Source organism: Protopterus annectens, chromosome 13.part0, assembly GCF_019279795.1.
Source record: "Protopterus annectens isolate FY-2018-M chromosome 13.part0, PAN1.0, whole genome shotgun sequence".
NCBI lineage: Eukaryota > Metazoa > Chordata > Ceratodontiformes > Protopteridae > Protopterus > Protopterus annectens.
The window spans coordinates 1211155636-1211182367 of NC_056747.1; the positions used below are offsets into that span (position 1 = coordinate 1211155636).

The 26732-nt window shown below is 39.5% G+C and overlaps 1 protein-coding gene across 1 annotated transcript in view; it reads right to left on the reverse strand.

Annotated features, from left to right (window-relative positions):
• MRC2 (mannose receptor C type 2) overlaps nt 1-26732 on the reverse strand; it is a 1890380-nt gene that overhangs the window by 1050072 nt on the left and 813576 nt on the right. Inside the window, exons 8-9 of the mRNA XM_044055215.1 lie at nt 23867-24021; nt 5863-5973 (exon numbers count right to left, since the gene is read on the reverse strand). Of these exons, the coding sequence (XP_043911150.1) occupies nt 5863-5973; nt 23867-24021 (266 nt within the window). The remainder of the gene's footprint in view (nt 1-5862; nt 5974-23866; nt 24022-26732) is intronic.

Consider the following 26732-nt stretch of genomic DNA (forward strand, 5'->3'; position numbering starts at 1 on the left):
AGTCAGGGGCTGCGTAGGCGCCTTGCTGAGAAGCGGACCACGTGTAGTCGGCTTTGGCGTGGTGTCGGTAGAGGCCGCGGACCTCGTGTGTTGGTCCTTATCTTTGCACTTTTTAGACAAAACTGGAGTCGGAGTATATAGTATAATAATATAGTTAAATGTTTTGCCAAAATAATGCTGGGCGAACTCCGCCCGATGCTTAATGGTGCGCTTGTTGAATGTAGCACAAAAGTGACAGACCGAGACGTCGTGGTCTGGGCCTAAACAAGGAATACAGAGGGAATGGAAATCCTTATGTGGTATTTGCTTCCCACATGAAATACAATTATTAACTTTGTCTGACATCGGTCTGAGGCAAGAAAAGTTTCCCCAATGGGGTACTTAGCTTTCAAGAAGACTTTGGTTGCAAAATTTTCGTAATTTCAGGAGCTGGCCGACCGGCACTTGCAAACTGCTTCTGCTTCGGGCACCGCGCGGCAAGAAAGACTGAAGAAAATGGTGTCGGCTGGTTCTTTTATACCCCTGTCGCACTGACATCAGGGAAGAAGCGACGACAACCGACGCCGGACCTAGACTTTGGAATTCGGCTGACCGAGGACCCGCCTGATGGCAGGAGAACCCATCTGTTATGACTGCAGCTGTATGCACGATGAACATCAGGTCAACATTTGCATTTAAGACATGGCCCATTATTTATGGCTAGGGGCATCACCTCAGCTGTATCAAATGCAAATGAGAATCTTGTAGACAATGGTACACAAAGAAATTTCTAGGCTCCATACATTTACTATATCTTTAGGAACTTATACATTCTTGAGACTTACAGTTGATGTCTCGTCTAAAGGAGAAGCATTTCAAAGAGCATCTGTACAACAACTTGAAGGTTTAGAAGCTGTTTTGAACATACTAGCGTTGTCGCCTCACAGTAAGACACTGTCTGGTTCGATTCTCAGCTAGAGTGTCTTCTACATGGAGACATGCGTGAATGGGCGTGCCTTCGTTGAAGGTTGTGCGTCAGGGCTGGTAACTCGGCATGTAAAAATCAACTACCAATCATTAGCGGACCGGAGTTCCGCTGTGGCGACCCCTAACTGGGAAAAGCCGAAAGACACAAACAAACTACAGAGACAGACATAAAGAAAGCATGATAAAAACATGAAAAGGGAGTGAGACAACATGCAGATACAGTATAATTTTAAATTACGCAAGAGCAACTGTAAAACAAGAACAAGTCTAAACAATATGAGACCCATTCTGTTGTCAGAGGGACTGAAGTTAGACTCAGCAAAAGTCACAGCAATACTGCAATTGCAAAAGCGAAGAAGAAAACGGGCATTAAAGAGACTTCTGGGAATGATGCAGTACCTTGTAAATTTTATAACAAATATGTCTGAAATAACTATGCTGCTTAGAAAACTGCTGGAGCAAGGCATATAATCAGAGTGGAACTATTAACAATAAAAATAAATTTGAAATGTCTATGAAGAACACAACAGAAACTGCTGCACTGCAATACCTTGACATAAGCTAGCTCTGTTACAAATGAATGCAAGTCAGAATGGTATAGAAGCTGTGAAATTACAGGAAAATAAACTAGCTGATGGGTCAACAGCATTTACACATGCACAAAAGAAGTACATTCATACAGTGGAATAATTGTTATCAATAGTGTACAGGTGACAAAACTATTCGGCTTTATTTATGGCAAATTAGTACAAGCAGAAACAGATCACACCCATTAAAAAGCATATTCAGAAAGTCTTTTGGCAAGACACCTCCAAGATGAAACAGTTTGTTACTTAATCTGCAAAGAATGACCAGAAAGTGAAAGATAGAAAAGACACTAAGCTACATATGGTACGTATCTTGAGTGCAGCATATTTAATAAAACAGAATGAAGTTACTTCAAGAAAAAATTATGATTATTTCTGTATCTCCAAATTATTTCACTGATAATGCAGTTGCCTATGATAGAAGAAGAAGTTAAAGAATTTCAGAGATCTACCAACAATGACCTAAAACTGCCATTATTGGAAAATGTGCCACTGGATACTTGGTGGAGACAACAGTCTTCAATGAGAAAGGGACTCCAGTTTTACTGCAAAAAGTTATCCAAAGTTTAATGTTCAGCTTTGATGAGATTATTGTATCCAGACAGCTGACAGAAAACATGCTTGATGAAACATAAATCTCATCTTGGAATTGTAAAGAGCACTGAAGAAGCATCGCCTCACAGTAAGACGTTGTCCTGTTCGATTCTCAGCTAGAGCGTCTTCTGTGTGGAGACATGCGTGAATGGGCGTACCTTAGCGAACCGGAGTTCCACTGTGGTGACCCCTAACCGGGAAAAGCTGAATGACACAACAACAACAACAACAACTGAAGAAGCAAGCAACATTATGTACTGATCATGAATTTCGAAGTTAGGGAAGTGGAAGTTATGCAAAACTTTGATGTGTCTAATATGTACCAGGATAACAGTCCAGAAAAAGAGATGCTACATGGCAGATTCCAATCCTTGCCTAGTAAAGAATATGAATTAGTTGCTCAGGTCTTTGTTGAATTTGTTGCACTCACAAAGGTCATGTTAGTAGCTGTAAGGAGGTGACCCCATCTTTGGGTTGGAGAAAGTGTTCTTTACTCAGTCATGATGATTTTATCTCTGTTATTTTCAGCATGTGCACTACTTTTTTTTTTCAGCTGGATCCTGGACTCATCAGGTTTAATCTTGTCTGCTTGGAGAAACTAGATCCTGTCCTACACCTGATTGCCTTTGCCTCTGTAAGGATGGGTATTCCCTTCCCTGCTCTGTTAAAGAAGACCTTGATTATTCCCTCCCCCCAAAAAAGGTGAGGTTAGACCCTGACAAACTAAGCAAATTATCCACTTATCATTAACCTTCCTTTTCATGGAAAGGTTCTTATGAAAGCAATGCAGCTGAAGCTACAATCACACTTGACAAATAACATCAGTGCTCTGTTCTAGTCCAGTTTTGAGCAAGGCATAGCGCTGAAGTGGTCCTAACCAGACTGTTTAATAATATCCTTATAGTGAGGGGTGAATATCATTACTCTGCTCTTATCTTAATATCATCATCATTTGGTGTGGAGGACCCTACTGTCTTACTGAATCAAAACGAACATTAATGTAGCATCACCACTGCAGTCTTGGATGATTTTACCTCCTATTTCTCCGACTGAACCAATTTTTACTGATTTTTTTTCTTTTTTCTTTCTTTCATTTATTTTAATTTAATAATTTATTATTATCCTTCCCTTTATATTTTTGTTATATTATCTGTAATTATCTTCTAAGTACACTGTTTGGGCTCAAGCACTTAAACATGGAAGGTGAAAGTGAATAACTGTTTTTCAGTCAGGATTTTTTTTCTTTCTTTCTCAGTATCTCAGGGAATGCATAGATGTGATGCAATATAAGTGCGTGCTGAGGAATAATAAGGAAGAATGCATGCTTTCTTAGTCTAGACATCTCCCATCCCCCAACCTCCACACACACACACACACACACACACACACACACACACACACACACACACAATCTAGGAATAAAACTGAACTTGGAATTATTACAAAATAAATACACGAAAAAGTAAAAAACAAAAAGGTCCACTTTAACATAAATACAAGAAAAAAAAATTCTGCAGGACAAAAAGCCATGCCTATACCTCCACACTCCTCACATCTCTAACAGTACTAACTCTGACTTTCTGCAAATATGAAAGCAAGAAGAAAATTCCTCATCCCCACAAACAAGCAATCTCACTGAGTTAAGTATATATTGTTCAATTAAACATGGGAGACAATGAAAAATTCGGGTCTGTGCCTGTAATTGGTCCAATGAGATCAGTGTACTATAATGGTAAAGAAACATAAATAAAATAAAAATAAATAGATACAAAGTAAATTGACTGTTTCTGTTTGAATTACCTTCTGTTCTCTGTTCAGTACGTACCATGCACATCTTTCACACACACACACACACACACATAGTCTTCCTCTCTGTCTCCATGTCCCCACCACTCTTTACTGTACTGATGAAAGGAGAGATGCACGAGCCAAAAGTACACATCTGTTAGGTGATGCAACAAAACTGGAATTAAAAAAAGAAAACAAAATGTGCGTACCTGAACAAAATAAAAGAACTGACAAATATTGCATAAAAGAAGACCCATTCAGAATGTTTAACACTTTGTCCACAACTTTTAGAGGTCGACGACTACTTTTAAAGAACTCAGCTCAACAATTTTTCAGTTTCACATAATTTTGGGCACTTTTTTCTGCCAGCCATGCATGAAACTGCCAGCAATTTTGAAATAACTATCTAAACCTTCAGCATAATCCCTGAGTTTATCATTATGTCCAAAAATAACAGTCTTAAGTGAAACATGTTACCACACGATCATATAAACAACGTGAAGTTGTTTTAAACAGCTAAACCAAATTTTCATTATCTGCAGAAGAAAACAAATGCTAGGAATGTTATTCATACAATAATTTGATTTTCAATAGTTTCTTTTTTCTTGTCTCCACTCAGGTGCAGAGATCTCCACATTAACATTTAACTATTACTTTAGAGCATGTAGTATTATTTCTTTTACAACTACATACTAGTGGCAACAATAATTTAAAGAAAGAGGACACACATCTCATATCTCCATTTTCCAGAAGCAAAAATAAATGACATCTTGTGTCAGAATTTTGTAATAAAGTTCCTTAAAGTCTATAGATTTTACACTGTCCCTTTGGTATGTGCTTATATTTTTCCATACTTTTTGTCACTCTCTGTTTTATAAATGTCTTTCTGAGTAGTACCTCACTTTCCTGCTGGAATGGGGAGGAGTTATGTGCTATTTGGTATTCAAATTTTATACTAATTAGATGCACAGATTTTTGGCTGGATGCACCTACTTTTCTAGGGCCTTTGTACCTACTTTCAATGACTTCAGTTTGGGAGGTATGCTCACTACACAAGCAATGCTAACAGGAGGACTATAGTACAAAGGAAGGGCAGAAGGTACTGGGCAATTATATCTTACAGGAAATGTAGAGGAAGGAATACATGGTACAAACTTGCGCTAAATTCAAGGACAACAGGGAGACAGAAGTTAAGAAGTGGAAATAGATATCGGGGATGGTGGTTGGAAGGCATAAGATTTAAGTGTGACTTAAGATACAAGTCTGACTTAAAATATTCTTTTTAACAAAAAGGACATTACAACCCTGGAATGACCGCCAGAAAAAGTTGTGGCAAACAAGCTAGAGGAGGGAATTAAGGAAGCCAGGCACAGCTGACAGACTCAGAGGAGGAGGCAGACACACTCGAACTAGCTGCAATAATCATGTGATATAATCAGAAAATTTTTCTTCTTCTACCATTTTATTTATAAAGTCATAAGTTCGATGCAAAGCTGAAGGCTGCCTAGGTTTTCCTTCTAAGTTACTAACAGGTGCATACAACATCATAGAGAGCTTGCAGATTCAAAACTTCAAATGAGTTTAAAAACATTAAAACACTTCTTTAATCATCTGTGTTAACATTTTAGATGGATCCCTAATTTTCATAAGAGTTGTGTTATAATTCTTAAAGGCATGTTTTAAACAACTGCAGTAGCATTTTGATTTACATGAAATAGTTAAGTTAGTATGACAGAATGCATCACAGAACCCATGAAAATCATCAATACCATAAGCTCTGCAAACACTTATACTGTATAATCTAAAGCATAAGAAAAAAAAATCAGGTATCACAGAATGGCCAGGTCTCATGGTTGGTTGTTTCTAGTTTAGAGATGTCAGCAAAGGCATGCACTCGCCTTGGACATACGCCGATATCTTGGCCTACCTTTCTGCAGCCATGGTCCTGCTGTTCTTCTGTTGCTTCAACTGCTTTGCCTGGCTTCTTACAGATAAAGGGTAGTGTCTGGTTACATGGACCATCATTCCAACCTCCGTCCTAGAAAAAAAGGCAAAAAACTCACATGCATTACATTGTACATTTGTTTTACTACGGTTTCTTATGAGTGATACTTTAATATTTTTAAGAGTAATCAATAATATACCACAGCAATTGCAACTCTACTATACACCAACACTACATCCACTGCAACAATATACTTAAGAGCCCAAATGTCTAGCACAGAACAAGATGACGTATCTAATGAGGACTTTCTGAATACAGCACAGATATCAGTACAAAGATGAGAAAGAAAGCCAAAACTCAATGAATCCAAGCAGGATATACTGGCAAAATCTTCTGTTCACTCCTTCCTAAGCTCCACATTCCATGTATTTCTCCCTAATTCCTTCATCAAGTTCCACTTGCATTGATACATTTTTAATATCCAAATTACAAAGTTTGCAACCTTTTGCCAGTCTACCATCTGATAGACAAGATATTTGTTTCTAGTGTCACTAAAAATAGTCTAATTAGTAGCCCTTGTGGCAGATGAACCAGTCTGAGAGGAAGAATCAGAGGGCTAGAAGCCTAATCTCATTCCTCAAGAGGGTAAGACAAAAAAAGTCGCAGCTATTCCTGTAGCAATTTCCTGAAGTTCTGCTCCCACCTACGAAACAAAACCTCTCTAAGTCTTAACCATCTTACCCTACAATGCATTTCCCCTTTACACAAACAGATATTCTAAAAATAACCAGTAACAGCAAGGGGAAAGCTAGCTAGTCTGCCATGCTTGACAGTAAGGTAAGCAAAAGATGCCGTTAAGGAACAGGTCTGCAACACAGTTACATCTAATTGAAGTGAACCCCATCCTCAAAATAGTGTAAACATACCTCTGTTTTACTGAGAATAGCTTATAGTGCAACAGGTTCAACAAATCTGTTTAAACAAAACACAGAATCTTGGAATAACCTATAAATTAACATTTAATAAAATATCATTAAAATACCACATACATAAATATTTTGATATACAGGCCTTCAGTCTGTAAAACTTAACTGCCATCACATACTCATTTTAGAGTCAATCAATCATTTCTTATACAAAATAAAGCTACAACTTCTTAAATGGTAATCCTTCCATTTCAGTAAAGGGACTATGGTCAATGGTGCATTCAATCCTGGTGGCCTTTGAGCCTTAAGCCAACAATGTCACTCTAATTCCATAAAGTTTTGTATTGATTTCCATCATAAACACTCATATAATACATAGGTTCATAGGTAGGTACTAGGTTAGCTGCCCTTGAGGGCCATTTTAAGCGTACCCAACTTCCCTTTTTGTGCTCAAAATAACCTACAGTATACCATTTGGTTCTAGACTGGCCTTACTCATTCCATGGTCAATAATTAAATATTACCCCTAAGGAGAATAACTGGGATCACACCATAGATACTTTGAGGAGATCCACGCATGGGATAAAACATTTAGGAGCCACTTTTGCCCACTATTAGTACAGGGAGCAGTTTTGGGGTAAATTTTCTGTTTCCCATACTTAGATTTAAAGTACGCGGGAAAATGGACAGTGTGGATGGGGAGTCTGTTCCACAGCAATGGTATCCTCTGTGAGATGTACCTATCCCTCCAAACCATTGTGTTGATGTTGCAGAAGAGGTTTAGATCCCCATGGATTTTTCTCTAGTCGTGGAACGTAACAGCTCCCCATGACATATCAGAATAGATACATGTTGACCTTCACCACAGCAATGTGGTCAGTAATCTGCTCCTTGACTTGTCAAAGGCATTTGATGTTGCAAACTACCACCACCTTCTAATCAAGCTCTCAGTCACTGACCTATCTGCTGAAAGAGTCCAGTGGTTCAGCTATCTTATAGCCAGGTCTCACGTTATGAGATGAACTAATACCATAAATCCCAGAAGCTAATCTCTCTGGTTGCCCAAAGGGCTCTGTTCTACACCTACAGCCATTTACATTTTTCAATGACATTTGAAAATACTGCAGTTCTACAAGATTATCCCAGTATGCAGCCAACTTAATACTGCTCTGTTTGTTTGTTTATTTATTGCATTTGATTACCAGGAAAGTCTGGATGGGTAATAAACCCCTTTTCAGTGGAGGCATGGGGAAAAAAAGCCTCAAATGACAAATGTATACACATAGCATAAGCACAATATAGAGAAATAGCAAATATCTCTGCTAAGACAAAAAGAGTGAAATGAAATTCACATTTACATACACTGTACAGGGTTGCATTCACATTACAATCTACATTAAATAGTTTCATGCTCATTGCAATATGTCACTAAGTGAAAGATATGTGACTGTAAACTTCACTTAGATTCAAGAAAAGAATTTAGGCTGTTACTGTATTGTTTCAATATGGATTTAATGCTGTTCAAACATATTTGTCAGATCTGGATGTTTATGTAGATGTCCTTAAAAATGTGTGGTGCTTGAGTATATATTAGCCTTTTCTCCACCTGTTCCTGACTTGCATATCACCTCTGCATAACAATACCTATTAAAGCTGTGAAATCTGCTAACATTCTTAGTATCATCATGTAAAATGAACTTGAGTCTGACCACATCATAAAGTCCATCATTACAAAAAGTAAGCCACGGCTTGGCATCCTACAAAAGGCCAAGACTTTTATAATTAACTATGCCACAAAAGCTCCCACACGTTCCTGATAGCAAACCCTCCTGTGCACTTGTCAAGTACTATCTAATCTGCTCATAACCACTGCACATAAACCTAAGCTACCCTATAACTGCATTACATGCTTTGCTTCTAGTATGCTAGATTATCCAAACTCTCTGAAGGTCACGCAAGCAACAGTGGTTCACAGGTTATAAAACTCCAATAAATATCCATCATCATCTACAATACTTAACTAGTACATCCCCTCTAAATGTCTTCACTGCACTCATATCTCCTTTATCCAAATCATTCACCTACTAGTAAACAGGACCACTCCATCTGTAGTATCTAATAACCGGTGGAAAAAACTTCCTCTTAACTTATGAGAATTTGCCTCCAGACGAGATTTCAGAATGTCCATGAAGTCACACCAAGCTATTAACAGCTACTACAACACCAGGGTTACTTTGTCTAGTTAAAATATTCACACATTTTGCTCAACTTTTCCATTATATGTCTGTCTTCTTTTTACCTTACAGTGTCAACTCTAACCTCCTCCCACCATCCACCCCAGCCCAATATCCTTTAATTCATTAGCCTGATCCCTAGCCAACATTCACTCACTTCCTTACCCCTCATGCTCTCCATCCATACCCTTCCTGTTACCAAACTTCTTGTAATTCTTAAGAACTATTCTCCCCTCCATGCTGTCCTCCTCCACATATTTTTCTGACATGCACTCTTCACATGTGCAGACTACATAGATTTACTGGTCTCCTCGCAGCATAACAGATGGTATAAATTATCTTTTGCATCTTACACATAAAAGGCAGCAGAGAACCTCAAAGCCTTGCGCTTTTCTTGTTTCTTGAACTGTACTAGTTACACTCTCCCAAGCTGAATGTAAAATGGTCCTTCTGGATCAGCACTCTGTTCCACTTAAAGAAATACAAAAACAAAATGGCTAATATAAATGCTATGTAGCATCTGCTATAACATACACCTATAACTAAAAAAGTCACCTCCTTGAATCACTAGGTTTTGGCAGTTTTCTCAGTAGCACACAGTAGTGGGACAGGGATGTCATTATGTTTTGTACAATGTTTTACATGGTCAGTATATGGTATGATGTAATACATTTACAAATTAGTTCCAGTCTTAGGTTTTGGTTCTCAAACCAGGAAGCCTGTCTTCTTTCATAGGTTCACAGGTAGGTACTAGGCTATTGGCCCTAGGGCCTATATAAGCCTAGCCAAATGGTACCCTGGCTTTTGCCACCCAAGAAAATAATTTTCCTGTGCCCCTGTCAAGCAGAGTCGCAGAAGTGATCCCCGGGGTGAATTTCCTATCTCCCATCCAATCATCAAGATTTTTCTTGAAGAGTGCTAATGAGGAGCTTTGTTTGATATAGATAGGTAGTTTGTTCCAGAGTATAGGAAGTCTCTGAAAAAGGAATCTATCCCTCCAGCATGTTCTGTTTATTTTGGTGACAAGGTTTAGGTCCCTAGAGCATGTAGCTCAGAGGGATTGGGATTTGTTTAAGTGGAGCATGTCCAACAGCTCTGGGTTTGACATAGCTTTGTATGTTAGGCAGAGATTGCCTCTGAGTAGGCGATATGCGTAAAGCTGGAGTTTTTTTGAGACTGTCTGCGTAGGGCATCTGTTTGAGGCCAGTAATCCTCTTTGTGAGGTATTTCTGTGGCCTTTCCAGTTGTTGTAGATGTTTTGTGAGGTACATACCAAAAGGGGCATTGTACTCTATAATGGGTCTAATGAGTGATGAGTAGAGGGGAACAATGACCTCTTTTTTCCTGGATGAGAAACCTTTTGTGATGAGGTGTGCCATGTAGAAGGATTTCCTGACTACTGTGGCAATGTGATTATCAAAGGAGAGACTACTGTCTACCTGTGTCCCAAGGTCTCTTATCACACTTTCGGTGTTTAGTTCATGGGTACAGAGTTTTTACCAAAAGGGATGACAGTGCACTTTTTGGTATTGAGCTTGAGGCCATGGCGTTGACACTAGGCATCTGCCTCAGTGAGGCCCTTTTGTAGGATGTCCACATCTTTAGGAGTTTTGATTAAGTCTCCTACTTTGCAGTCATCTGCAAACTTTGTCAGCCAAAGACCTTCTGTGTTAGCTTGTACTTCAGAGAAGTAGATACCAAACAGGAGAAGATCTAGGACTGAACCCTGTGGTACTCCACTTGTCACTGGTCTGAAGTTGGATTTAGAGTCTGCTACTTTTACAGTGTGGGTTCGGTCACTGAGCCAGTTGGCAACCCATCTTGTGGCATAGGGATTTATACCTAGTTTAGTGAGTTTATCTACAATTCCAGAGTGGGGGATGGTGTCGAAAGCCTTGGCGAGATCTAGACAGGCTGTGTGAACCACCTTACCCTCATCTACGGCTTTAGTCACTGCTTCAAAGAAGTCTATCAGGTTTAGGAGACATGATCTGCCTTTTATAAATCCAAACTGGGTAAGGTCCAGGGTTTGGAGATTACCAATGTCACTGTTTATAAGTTCCATGATAATGTGTTCCATAGCCTTGCAGACCAGGCTCGTGGCTAAGGGGGCGGTAGTTCCCGGGGTCAGGGGTGGCTCCCCCTTTGTGGAGTGGGATAACCGTTGCTGTGCGCCATTCAGTGGGCACAAAGCCTGAGGTGAGGCTATGATTGAACATGGTACTTAGGTGGGGTGCCAGTTCGTTCTGTAGTTCATGTAGAACACAGCCTGAGATGTTGTCAGGTCCCATGGATGCTGTGTTCTTGGCTTTGGAGAGTGTGTTTTTTACCTGTGCAGCCATGATTACAGGAACTTTGCATTCTTCTGGTATAGAGATGGGTCCTTTAGGGGATGAGACAGGGGTAAAGTTAGCACTGAACCTATCTGCCAGTATGTTGGCAATATTAGTTGGTTCTGTATATTTAGTGCCATTGTGCTGTAACTCAGTGCAGATCTGAGTGTTGCCACAGATTCCTGACATAGCTATAGAATGCTTTGTGGTTGTCTTTAGAATCAGTGGCGATTTTGTTTTCGTAACTAGCTTTGGAGGATTTTATGAGGGATCTCAGCTTCTTACTGAGGCTGACCACGGAGTTCCTCCAATCATGGGCGTTTACTCTTTTTTGCAACAGTTTCTTTCTTCTGTTGTAGAGTTTGTTTATGGCAGGGGACCACCAGATTGGCTTCCTTTTTTTGGAGGATAGCATCTTGGTTCTGTTAGGGACTGCACGATCAATACACTTGTGCAAGTGCTTATAAAGTGCAATTGTATAGGAATCGGCAGTAGTGCCTCTATTGTCCATCAGCATGGGTGTCATGACATTTGCCACTTCTGTCTTAAGAAGTGTGAAGTTGGCTTTGGAGAAATTTTGTACGGTGAATTCCCTAATGGGGGTGGTGTGGTGGGATGTGGATGTCTCGGGTGATTTGCTTGTGGTCGGATCTGACCAATGAGGAATTGACCTCTGGTGTGGAACACCGGTTGCCCATGCTGGTAATGACCAGGCCTAGGATATTGCTGTTCCTGGTGGGGATGTGGATAAGTTGATCCAAGGCATTGGAATTTATGAATTCCAGAAAATGTTGAGCACAAGAGTTGGTACATGGGTAGTTTTCCCAGTTAATGGTGGGGTAGTTGAAATTGCCCATTATTAGGGTGTTAGGTTGTACCCTAATATTTTCCAGTGTATCAAGAAATGAGGAGTGGGAATCCTAGGGCATGGTACGGGATCTGTAGCAAGCTACAATTTGGATTGCAGTCTTGCCCAGAGTTAGTTGCACTTGGATAATCTCGGATGCATTATGCTGAGCAACTAGCCTAGAGGTGTGGACATCCTTAATGAATATGGACACGCCTCCACCTTTAGTGCTTTGGTCCAGGTTAGGTGGTTGAAAGGTGTGGTATGAATTATAGCCTGGTAATGCAGGGGTGATCTCTGGAGCCTTGAACCAGGTCTCTGTCACTACACAGTTGTCAATGTTCTCCATTTTAAGGAGTGCCTCGAATGAGTGCATTTTGAGGTTTAGACTTCTAGCATTAAGTAGCACTACCCTCAGATTTTGCTTGCTTGTACCTGTTCCAGTGGTGAATTTGTCATTTGAATCTTGCCTAAAAAGACACTATAGGGGTGGCAAGAGACTTAGCCAGTATCCGGAATCCCAAGGGCGACAGGTGCAGGCCATCTCTGGCAAAGCATCGTGGTTTGTCGATCATGTCATCCCAGGCAGACAGATACTGGATCCCCTTAGAATGACACCAGAAGCTTAGCCAATAGTTGAAGTCAATCATTTTGTCCTTGTACTGTGGTACAGGTAGTGGAAAGGTACTGATTCTTTCCACCAGAATGAACATGATTGCAGAGGAGGGTATCACACTTGCACAGTGTACATCACAGATTATTTCAAATGGGCTGCCTGCAGTCATGCAGCACAAGTATTTCCACTGGAAAAAATCAAAGAGTGCATGTTCCACCTGTTCCAAACAATATGGCTTCAGGTCCAGCAACTGGGATTAAGGAAAAAGTACTCCATCTGATAAGTTTTGTCTGAACAGAGGAACAAAACTGGGGTGTCCTCTTTCCCCTTAGTTATATGTATTACACTTCAAACCATTGGCAAAGAACATAAGGGACTCAGAAATTTAAGAATATAATTGGTATGGTGTTTGAGAAAAGTTGGCTTTATTTGCAGATGATATTACTTTGTACCTGAAGGAACCAGAAAAAGACATCTCAGTATTATGGAACATTCTGAGATTGTTCCAGTTTTTTTCAGGATGCAACATTAATGAAGCTAAAACAAAGGCTATAACTATAAATTATGTACCCACACTTGAACTGGTCCAGCAATACCCACATTTATGGGGACATTACAAAATGAAGTACTTAGGTGTATGGATTAAAAAGGATTTTGTTATGGCAGCTAAGGATATATGGGAAGAGACTAAACAAAAGTTACTACAAAAACTTGCCTATCAATATGGATAGCAAGATACATGCAGTAAAAATGTTTATAGTTCCTTTAGTTTTACATAAAAGTCAGGCATATTTTTATCAAAAAGAGGAGCAGTTTTGGATAGTAATTAACAGGGAGTTGAAGGATTTTATCTGGGAGGGAAGAGGGCAAGAGTTAAGTGGGATAAACTGATCCTCCTAACAGAAAAAGAATTTTAAGATTACCTGATTTGCAGGGATATTAAAGCTTCACGGTTACGTTTCTTATACATAACACAAGCAAACAATTCAGAGTGCAAAGAGAGGATGCTAAAGGGGGGGGGATTTGAGACATAAGGGAAAAAATGGAATTTAGATGCAGATCTTTAAGGAAAAAATGCAACAGTCATACGTATTATCTTCATAAAGTAGCAGGAAGCCCCTGACTGGTTCCTCTGCTCAAGCAGAAATTATCAGAAAGAGCCCCACCCACTTTAATTTTCACCTCTGATCCTTCATATATCTTCCTAATCACCTTATAATTTTATAAGGAAATGCAAATGTTTCCATTGTTCTGCTCGTAAAATCCCAGCTTACTCTATCAAATGCTTTCTCTGCATCAAGACCCACAAGCAACAGTGGCATTTTCTTACATACTGATTTCCTCTGGATCATCACTGTTTATGTTGTCAAATATTTATCTCCCCTCCATAAAACCACATTGATCCATATCCATCAATGTTGGCATCACTTTTGCCCTTCTTTTAGCCATTATAGACAAACATTTTATTGTCATGATTTAGTAACGAAATGGGCCTGTATAAAGTTGGATCTCATAGATCTTTACCCTCTTTAGGTAGTACAGATACTGCCACTTTCTTCTAGGATGTTGGTACTTCCTCTCCACTATACTGTTAAAACAAAACCTTCTAGATCATCAGTTGTTTCCCGCCTAGCTTCCAAATTTCCACAGGAATACCATTGAATCCTGAGGACTTTCCTGTAGATTGGTTATACATCAACATTTTTATATGATCTCCTCCTATCCTAACTGTTAGTAAATGAATTTCCACTCCCTCTAACCTTGGCAAATTTAATTCTTCCCAAAACATTTCCATTTGTAAATTTTCTTTATTTTCATATTTCTCTGTTTTATACAGACTTCCTTAAAACTTCCAAAATATTTCTAGCACCTCTACAGGATCTCTTTGTTAACTTCCTTGCTATAGGCTCCCTAAGCGAGGCAACAACCCTTTCTATTTTCTTTTACCTGAGTCATTATACTAAAAGTTTTTGTGCTCAGCAGTTATTATCAAAAAACAGTTACTTAACAGAAATCTTTTTAAACTCGTGCATATTATCGAGGTAATCCCTTATTTTCTGTTTTGCATTCTGCAATTCCTCTTCTTCTTGTTCTGTCAGATTCTCCCTATTCTGCAATAATTTAACATTTGTCAGTCTCTATAAATAATTCTTGATACTTCTTAACCATATCTTTTTTTATTTTCACTTCACTTTAATTGTATCCCACTCCCTAGCTATATTCTCAAATGAAATTTATATCTTCTCTAATAACTCCCAAATAATTTCCACTACCCATTCCTTAAATTCCTCTCTTTTCAAGAGATAAGTGGGAATGCACCAGTGTCTCATTCTTATTTCATTATTCTGTGTTTTTACTTTAGCTATTACTGGCATGTGATGTGAAATACTTACTGGATGCATATCAAAACTTTCAATTGTTCTTGTGAGATGTAAGTTCTTTCTAGCCTACCCCAGTTTATGTATCTTAGGCAATAACATGTAAATTAATATTGAACTCATACTACTGAATTCACATCTTCCATGCCAAATATTTTTGTAAATTTCTTTAAAAAATTACCCTCCTTTGTTATATTTTCTCTGCTGGGCCCCAGACACATCTTCACTGCTGCCAACCAAATTCCAGTTCCCAGTAAGTAATATACCCCCACTGAAAGCTGATTATTTCTCCCAAAATTTTCTGAAGCTCCATTACAACAGTTTTAGGTAAAATATAAATACATGCCAGTATAATCCTCCTCCCTTGCCAGTAGCCCCTTAGTACTACAAATCAGCCATTATCTTTTTTATCCTATTCTATCACGATCTTGCAATTAATATGTCCTCCTCTTTTCTTTTGTCACAGATATTCTGCTGAATAACCATCCTAAAAACTTTTATCAAATTCACATGCTCAGTTCTTTCCAGATGTGTCTCCTGTAGCATAGCTATTTGCACTCTACATTTTTTAATGTATTTACTCTCTTTTTTGTATATATCTGTGGGACCATTTACATTTAAAGATAATACAGAAAGTGTCAATATGTTAAAAAGTTATTATTCCCACCTTTTATGTATAGCATCTTTTTTAAAGTATCTAGTTCCAGCTTTTGTGTTACAGGCATACACTAATGTTTGGCAGGTTGATCTTTTATACAGTTGTTTCTTGTAGAATCATAGGAGATTACTAGGCTATTAGCCATGAGGCCCTTATAAGCCTAGCCAAGAGTTCAGCCCATGTTTTGACAAGTCAGCACCAAAAGCCCCTGTCCAGCAGGGACACAGGTGGAATATCTATTTGAGCCAATGTCACATCTTACAAAACTTTTTGTTTTAATTAAAGTCCTCAAAAAAAAAAAACAAATACACCCTCAACACACCCCTAACACCTATCAACTTAATACTAACATGCAAAACTATGTACATCTTCAGATATTTAAGTTCTACCCTCTTAATAGGAAAAATTGCCCCAAACTGACAGCCACACATATAGACTTGGGTTAACCTAAAATAAAGGTTATTCATGCTAAGATGCATGGTACAGTCTGTGCTTCAACTAAAGGATATCTGGTTTTGTCTTATCTTTATTGCTCTCCCAGACTGGGAAAACACTTGCATGCTTTCATAAAACATTATCTCCTAGCCACTGAAAGAAAGCCATTAAAAGAAAGAAGTATTCTACTTCTATTGCTCTTTATCAGATTGTTTCCATGGAGACATGAAACAAGATATAAAGTTGCTTCTACAAGGATTTATTTCTTTGCTAGAGGAAAGCTTTATTACATTCAATATTCTTTTCTATTTGCTTTCTCTTAAACCTTGTCACCAGATCCAGCCAAGGGGCTTAATCCAGTCATCCTCCATATGCAAGAATGAGAAAAAGCCATAATTTTTTCTTGTATCATATTCTTTTCACCAGACTTTTCTTCTTCTTTTTTTTTTTTTGTTGTTGCACTGTCTACATTTCTTAAAAATGAACAAAGAGAAAGAGAGAAGGGGAAAAATGGGGACACCTGTTTACTTTAGTATCCCCAATACACTTGAAAATAACTGAGAAAACTTTACTTTATAGCATGCAGATTATATAACGCATTATAAAAATACTACTGTTAAGAACATAATTTTGTTTTACTTACAGTTAACTCCCTCCCTCCTCTTCCCCTCTCCCGAGTAATTTTCAGGACTTTAATGACATGAAGTAGAGCATATGCTTTAGAGTCCCCTACAAGTTTAACAAAGTCAAAAAGTCCAATATTTCCAGATTTTCTTGTTCTGCCATATTTCACAAATATAATTAGTGCTTTCTAATCCCACATTTATTTGTCAGTTTCTGAGTTGCTGGTTTTATTCCAGTTTATCTCCATTTCCCAAATCCAGTCCCTGCTTCATTTCCAACATACTCTTGGTTCTTCTATTCAACTCTTGTGCTTTCTTCTGTCTGTCTCAAGCATTTTCCACCAAAACATTGAAAAGGTTTCACTGACAGTGTCTCTCTGTGGTCTTTATTACAAAAACAACAAGAAGCAGAATATCCTTCTGTTTCACAGTTCACATTTTGTTTGACAAACTTTTGTATTTCTTCCTCAACATGTTCTGCACCACAAAATGATGTTGTCCCTCCAGGAAAGAATATTCTAAAGAGAGCTGGGTACAGCAGTTTGAATCTTATGCCTGCTTTTCAACATTCCTGATTAGTAGAATAAATTTCCTCCTCTTCTGCTGTGTGTGCATTGAGTAATCATTTTCCACAAACACTCTACTGTCTTCCACTTTTAGTACTTTGTCCTTCTGCCACAGTTTTGTCAGAATCAACTCCTCCTGCTGGTAAAAATTACATCTTTACTATTAAAGGTCTATGTTGCTTTCTCATGGCCAGGTTTGAAACATACACATGATGTGCCCTTTAATTGACAACCCCTGCTGTGGAATACCAGTCCCATTGCTTATTTGTGCTTTCATAAAATGACTACAGTCTATTCCTTTCAGGTTCTCTGGTACAGAAGAAAATATCAGGTTTTCCCTATGTGCTCTGTCCTCTAATTCTATTATTTCTTTGAAACATCTCTTCTTCAGCAGTCTGAAATTCATCCAGCCTTTTTTTTCACTTTGATCTCTGATTTTTGTAGTGTCATCACCTCATCTTAATATCTAGTTAAAGCTTCTTCCATTTTTTCCAGCCTTTTGTAATTTGAGTTTATATACTCCACCAATGTTTTGTTTATTTTAATCAGTTCTGAGTTCATTTGACTCAATTTTTTCCTCTAGGTTACTGGAAGTCATGTCTTGCACCAGAGCTTGAGCTTGCACTGCTTTTTTCTGAACAACTGCAGAATTCTTCTCAGTCAGTGATTTTTCCTCACTGTTTGTCATTAATTTTCTTTCAGGTTTTCTAAATTTCTTTTTTGCTGGCATCCAGGCAATGCACTTACTAGCCAGTTACTGAAATTTACTCAAAATACGAGTTCACTGGCTCTCTCTACTGAGTTTCTGTTTTCACACTGGGAGAGCTGGAAGTAAGCTGTTACTCAGTGTGCAGCCTTCTTGGAAGTCTAAATAGCAACCCCTTAATACTGAAAGTGATTGCCACCAACAGCAGTGCAGTGTGATCTCCTGTGCAATATCTAAATGTTGCTCTGCCTAAAGGCATCTGCCATGTCCAGTGACACAATCAAGATAACCTACAGGAACAATGTCATTGGCCTCTGCAGGGAGACTGTATGAAACCAGATGTAATGGAGGTAGTGACTGAAGGTGCCAAGACCAAGAAGAGGTGAGAGTAAAAATCGCCATCTGTTTCCCAAACTTGGGGCAGTCTCTACAGACCCTTTGAGCAACCATGTGGGGTTGTTCTAAGAGTTCCAAACAGATGGGCTGATTTACCAGAGAAGGTTTTCTGAAAAGGGAAAATGAGCTCCAGAACATGGCTAAGAGTGACCACATGTACTACTTACTGGGCCTTTCTGATGGTTCTCCAAGCCGAGTTATTTCTGAGACAACCCCCCCTCCAACAGGCAGTTCAAGACTGGTGCCAGACTCAAGGCAGGACAGGAAGTGGAAGCATCCTCTCACACAACTTACCCAGCATTGGAAAGGGCAAGCCTGTGTGATACTTTAAAGCCTTCTTCAGATGGAAAAGATTGACTTTAACAATTGGCTTAGTTTCTGGTGTCATTCCAGGGGGATCCAGTACCAGACAGCTTAGGAAGATATGCTCGACAGACCAAGATGCTTTTCCAGAGATGACCTGCATCTGTCTCACCTGGGTTTTAGGTCTCTGGCAAAGGCTCTTGCCTCCCCTATAGTGCCTTTTTTAGGAAAAGTGATGAGGTTAAAACTATCAACATAAAAATGTCAACAAAACACAAATTAAAGGTCATGCTGCTAAACACTAGGAGTCTAAATATGAAACTGCACTTATTGCAAGGATTCTTAACCCTGGAAAATGCTGACATCTGTGCAGTCACAGAAACATGGTTCAAAGCTGCAGACAGCACGCCAGCCTTAACTGGTTACTCATCCGATCATACATTCAGACCCCAAACTGTGGGCAGTAAAACCAAAGGAGGTGGAGTTTCAATATACATTGAAGACATACACACCTCCAGGCTGGTCAAACAGTATGATGCAAAGGAGACACTCCAGGTGCAGTTAACCATTGGCAACACCCCTATTCAAATCATAGCTAGCTACCAGTCCCCAAATCTGACTCAAGCTGCTCAATCCGTCTATTTGGACCTGTTCAAATCTATCAAGATTCAACCCTTTACCTTAATCCTGGGTGACTTTAACTTCCCAAACATAGATTGGAAAAACTACTCATACCAGAACAAAAATGCCCTGAGTTTCCTCGATTTTGTCAATGCAAATGCCTTAGAACAGCTAGTTCATACCCCCACAAGAGGTGACATTATCTTGGACTTGGTATTAACCAACATACTTAACCACTGCAGCATCCATATAGTATCATCCTCCCTGGTAAGATCCGACCATAAAGCGTTCACTTTTATTTTTATTTTTTATTTATTTTACATTTGTTAATTATTACTTATGATTTATTTTTTTATATATTTATTTTACATTTGTTTGAAGTCACCATCAATGCCAACCCCCCTCTAAGATCAGACATAAAAACTTCTCCAAAGCTGCTTACAGCTTGTGAAGGATGGTATAAACAGCTTCACAGCACCCTCCACCTCTGTAGAAACTGGCACCAATATTCAAAACTACACCAAAGCACTATACGAGCAGTTATATAGATGCATGGAATCAGGAATACCTGACAGGACTAAATCATCCATCGCAAGGAAGAATAAACCTGTCTGGTGGACATCTGCAATAAATAAACTCTATAACAAAAGGAAAAAAAATTGATGTCCAAGACCAAGAAGGAGGAGCAGGTGCCCAAATGGAAGCAATTCCTCTTTATCCTGAGCAAGCGAATAAGAGCACTAGTGAAATTCTCCAAAGCAAACGTCGAGTCCAAATTGGCCACATCTACTAGAGACAATCATAAGGCCCTTCTTCACATATGTCCCCAACCTCAAAGAAGCACCCAAATACAGCCTCCATGGGACCCAATAACATCCCAGGCTGCATCCTACGTGAACTCAGGCAAGAATTTACTGCAACATTAGGCACCCTATTCAAACAAAGTCTGAGTAGCGGCTTCATCCCAGCTGAGTGGAGGACAGCCACTGTCATCCCTTTACACAAAGGTGGAGTGTCCACCAATCTGGGAAATTATAGACCCATCAGCCTAACTAGCCTGATCTGCAAGGCCATGGAATGTATTATCATGGACCTCATTAACAAGAACATTGGCAACCTCCAAACACTCAACCACACACAGTTTGGCTTCATCAAGAGGTTGTGTCTGCTAAATTTGGTCGACTTCTTTGAGACAGTCACCAAAGCCATGGACAAGGGGAAGATGGTGCACACCACCTACCTTGACCTGGCAAAAGCCTTTGACACTATTCCCCATTCTGGCATAATAGATAAACTCTCTCAACTAGACATATGTTACCAGATGGGTAGCAAACTGGCTCACTGACAGAACCCACCTAGTCAAATCAGGGGAAGCCACCTTAAGCATTAGACCCATAACAAGGGGAGTACCCCAGGGTTTGGTCTTGGGGCCTCTGTTCTTTGGAATATACTTTTCTGAGGTGCAGGCCAAAACCAGTGGGCTATGGTCAACCAAGTTTGCAGATGACTGCAAACTGGGTGCTGTAATCAATTCCCCTAGTGATGTGGACATCCTCCAAGAGGGTCTCACTCAGACAAATGACTGGTGCCAGAAACATGGCCTCAAGCTGAATACCAAAAAATGCATCAACATCCCCTTTGGGGAGAGTGACGTCCCCACAAATTATCACATTAATAACAATGTTCTAAGCATGCAATCAGTTGTGAGGGATTTCGACACCCAGGTTGACAGCAACCTGACTTTTGACCACCATGTTGCTTCCATTGTACAGAAGGCCTTCTATGTAGCCCACATCATAAGTAAGGGTATCTCATCCAGGGACAAGGAGGTCATAACATCCCTGTATTATTCCCTTATAAGGCCCATTATTGAGTACAATGCCCCTTTCGGCATGTACCTTGCAAAGCACATGCAGCAGCTGGAGAGACCACAGAGGTTCCTCACCAGGAGAATATAGGGCCTCAAACGTCTACTATACACAGATAGGCTAAAAGCCCTATCCCACTACTCAGTTTCATACAGACTCCTCAGGGGTGACCTCTGTCTAACATACAAGGTGATCATGGACCCCACCTTGATGGGACTGCTGCACGTCCACAAGTCAAGCTCCACTTGAGTAACTTGCATGCGTGGCCTCAACCTGGTCTGTGACATCAACAAAACTTGTTGGCAGGACAGATTTGTGTCCCAGAGACTCCCCCATCTATGGAGTAGACTCCCTCTCCAATTCAAGAAGAGTACCCCTTTACCCCTTTTTAAGTGCAACTTGGATAACTGCATGGGAAACAGAAAATATAACCCTGGGATTCCATCTATTTCCCTGATGGACAGAGGCATTGGTGCTGATTTGTCTAAACATAGGCTAAAGTCTTGGCTATGCTTATAAGGGCCTCAGGGCCAATAGCCTAGTAACCTCCTATGATCCTAGGAATATTTTGCTCCAGACTTCCGGTGAGAAACAAAGACAGAGAGAGAGAGAAGGTAGAAGCACTAGCCAGCAACAGTGGTAGGTCATACTGAGGGGTTACAACACTAAAACAAGCAGGTGCAATGCCTTCACAAATGCTCGTTGTAAGTCCACCACTTGGGCAGGTGATTTTAAATCAGATCCTGTTGAAATCCCCTGTTATGGATGCATATATGATGGCCTACTCATAACCATAATCTTGTCCCATTACAAGGAAAGAAGAGGTTAGAAATGTGGGGAATGTCTCATATGGACAGCTGGTAAGGGGGACTAAGAAACTACACTGGGTATTTTTGAGGAGAGTGAAGTCATGATTACTAGCAGCATAATTTAGTCCTGAAGTCTTCCCCAAAGTAAATGTCATCTGAAACTGAGATTAAGGGGACGTGGTCTCACTGTCCTTGTCTGTGTCAGAAACAATGTCCTTGGAAGCCATGGACTGATTGTGGGAACCAAAATGCAATGAAGTACTGCTCTCCCCCCCCCCCATTACATGAAACAAGACTACCAAGGATTAATCCAGATAAAATCACTTCAGATGGCAGATCTGTGAGTCTCTCCTTGAAGCCAAACCTGTGGCAGGAATAAAGATTCCTTGTTGAAGTTTCAAGTAGTTTATTCAGCTAAGTGCTACCTGAGCAGTTAAGTTTATTCAGCTAAGTACTACCTGAGCAGTTAAGATCATAGTTATCAAAAGTGTTTCTTGGTAGAAATTAAAAAGAAAACACAAGAGGAGATAACCTCACCTGATACCCCTTTGCAAGTGGAATAATTGTGCCCATTTCTGACTATGGGTGTCGGTCAAAATTGAGGCATTTACTGCCATTCAGAAAGGAAGAAGAAGCCAAACCTTTCAAGGATAAAAAACAAAAACAATCTTTACCAAAAGTTTTTCCATACTGATGACTGGGTAGTTTCCTAAGGACGTCCATAACAGATATACCTTTCATAAAACTTTCCTGTTCAGTGCTGACTAACAGTGAACAAGCTTGGAATTGGCAGACTTCCAATCTTTTTGAAAGCAACTTCAACTCTACATTAATAAAGAAGATGGGTCTAGAATGAAGGGACTATGTTTGTCTCTGTGTAGTACCAAAATGATAACTTTTTTTAAGACATTAGGTTAGGACTCACTATCATCATGACCTGTGACATGCAAAACAAATGTCTGTGAAATGAAGGAGAGTTTTTACAAAAATAATCCTTCGTTTCTGGGAAATATTTATGCCAGTCATTACTTTTTATGCAGCAATTTGTAAATAAAATATTTTAAGGTTTTGCATAAAGTACTAGTACATTACTATAGGCCCGCGGTAGTGGTGCTGTGGTAGCGTTGTCGCCTCACAGCAAGACATTGTCCCGTTCGATTCTCAGCTAGAGCGTCTTCTGTGTGGAGGCATGCGTGAATGGGCGTGCCTTCGTTGAAGGTTGTGCGTCAGGGCTGGTAACTTGGCATGTAAAAATCCGCTACCAAACATTAGCGGACCGGAGTTCCGCTGTGGCGACCCCTAACCAGGGATAAGCCGAAAGACACAACAACAACAACTGGTACATTAATATAGGAATAATGTGTTTGAGGTGGGAGTTATAGCAAGATTTAATCTAAACTGGTTAAACTCCTCCTTGAGATGAAACTCTCAACCATCATGCCAGTCCAGAGTAAATCTCACCATTACTTCAACACCTTCAAGCCAGTGCTCTTACTGTATAACTGAATAACCATCAGAAGAAATAAGCCTTATTCTTCCCAGTGCCCAAAATACGCTCATTCCTTCCTCTTGAAAATTCTTCTAAGCAAATACACAAATAGCGTGGAAAATTTTCTCCAAGAATATAACACACTGCCTTCTGTCACTGATGTGTTGTTTCTTCTTACCGTTCCCCAGAGGGTGACACAATCTTCCTGATTGTTGCCAAAGTTGTTGGGCTCATATGGGTGCCAGTGAGTGAAGCTAACATGGCTGCCATCTGACCACTCAAAATTCATCTGCATCTTCTGGTCATGCAAGCCAATCCAAAGTTCCACAACAGCTGGAAGAATCAGAGAAACAATTTACTGAATCTAGAATGAATATTATTGAATAACAGATGAACATGCTATTAATTTTTAAGAGCATGCATTAAAAGTTATGTAAATTTTAAAAATGAATATCAACATATAAAAATGCCAAAAAAAAATAATTTTTGCAAGTATGCACGACAGATTAATAAATAAAGGACATTAAAATATCAAACTAAATGAAAGCAGTTATTAATTTTTTTCATCTGGGATACAAGTCAAACTTGCACAACAGAGCCAGTTGACAATAGACATTCTTCACAAATTAAAAAAAAAACATTTGTTGTACTGCGTTTTTTTAATTTCACTATTCCACATTGTGTTATATAAAAATAATAGTAAATAATTTTCTTAATAATTTAGAAATACATGAGAAAGTCTAAGTATCTGAGTCTACCCCAACCTGACATGGATATTACAATGATCCACTGTAAATGTTTTTTGAAAGGTATGAATTCTAAAGGTCACCCCGTGATTATTACATGTATAGAGCTTATGTTTCCTCATTTCTTTTGTTCATGTTTTTCTGTCAAATGCAAACAGTGTATTGATATTCAGGGTTGAAATAATCTTAAGGTCAAAAGCAATACATTGAAAAAATACAGTGCTGTATTATGAGATTTCAACAAACTGAGAAATAACACTTCTAACAGACTTAAATACTTATATTTATAAACACATTTCCTTAACTGGTAGCAAAAAATGAAAATGTGTATCTATGAATATACATGTTCACTGACAGGGCTCAGCTTGGCAGAGGATGGCATGATGGTAAGGAGGAGCCTGGAAATCCTCTTTATCCAGCAGACAAGATGGAAGGGGAGTTCACCAAAGCCACATGGCTTAGGATCCAGAATCTACTACTCAGGAGGAAGAGAACAGACTACAAATGCTGTGGGAAATGTGGTGAGGAAGAGTCTTCACAGTACAGTGAGGGATGCCAGAGTTAGTGCCTCATGGCAATCAGATGTCAGTATAATGGGAAGTATTCATACTCTAAACCTATGCCCGACAACAGGTTTGTGATGGCAAGGAAAAGAGAGCATTCAGGCAACAGTTGCACAATCTACTTAATAAAGCACAACATGAGTTGATGTTGATAATGGGGGACCCAAATGCTCATAACAGGACAGACAGAACAAGCTATGAGGACTGCCTGGGTCCATATGGTATAAAGGAGGAGAGGCCATTCTAGACTTCTGTCTGGCAAATGACTTGATGGTAGCGAATACGTAATTCAGCAATAGAGACGGTCACAAGATCATATACAAGAGTGGCCATATTGTAATTCAGGTAGACTTCCTCCTAGTAAGAAAAGAAGTTTGGGGTGAAGTCAAAGAATGCACTGTCATGTCCAGTGAAACAGTCAGCACACAGTACAGACCACTGGTTCCAACAATCAGCTAGCTGCAAGGAGTGGTTACAGAAGATATAAGGTCAACAGAGCATAAGAGTTCAAGAAAACACTCAGGGCTCTAGCACCTCAGAGAGAAGATGAAATAGGTGACAGGTGAAATGGAATAGCAGCTTCTCAAACAGCATACATGGGGACTACAGAACAGATATGCGGTTGAGTCATGTATGGAAGTAAGGTTATGACAGTTGAATACAGAAGTCCAAAAAGTTATCGTAAGAAAGAAGGAATGCAGGAAAACGTGGGAGCCCCCTTGCCCACCTTACCCATATGTGAGGTGATTCACTCTAATGAATCATTCAGTATTTTGTGATTCTCACTTTTTTCTACCATTTGTGAATCTCTTTTTTGTTTTTTTACCTTTCATGATGTAATCATACAGACACACACACACACACACACACACATATTATATATATATATATATATATATATATATATATATATATATATATATATATATATATACACACACACACACACACACACACACACACACGTGTGTGTGTATATGTGTGTGTGGTACTAGACATTTTCTAAACCTCTTCTCTCATAGGTTCATAGGTAGGTACTACGCTACTGGCCTTAGGGCCTATATAAGCTTAGCCAAATGGTACCCTGGCTTTTGCCACCCAAGAAAATTATTTTCCTGTGCCCCTGTCAAGCAAAGTCACAGAAGTGATCCACGGGGTGAATTTCCTATCTCCCATCCAATCATCAAGATTTTTCTTGAAGAGTGCTAATGAGGAGCTTTGTCTGATATAGATAGGTAGTTTGTTCCAGAGTATGAGAAGTCTCTGGGACAGGAATCTATCCCTCCAGCATGTTCTGTTTATTGTGGTGACAAGGTTTAGGTCCCTAGAGCATGTAGCTCAGAGGGATTGGGATTTCTTTAAGTGGAGCATGTCCAACAGCTCTGGGTTTGACACAGCTTTGTATGTTAAGCAGAGATTGCCTCTGAGTAGGCGATATGCGACAGAGTAAAGCTGGAGTTTTTTGAGACGGTCTGCATATGGCATCTGTTTCAGGCCGGTAATCCTCTTTGTGAGGTATTTCTGTGGCCTTTCCAGTTGTTGTAGATGTCTTGTGAGGTACATACCAAAAGGGGCACTGTACTCTATAATGGGTCTAATGATTGATTAGTAGAGGGGAACAATGACCTCTTTTTTCCTGGATGAGAAACCTTTTGTGATGAGGTGTGCCATGTAGAAAGATTTCCTGACTACTGTGGCGATGTGATTATCAAAGGAGAGACTACTGTCCACCTGT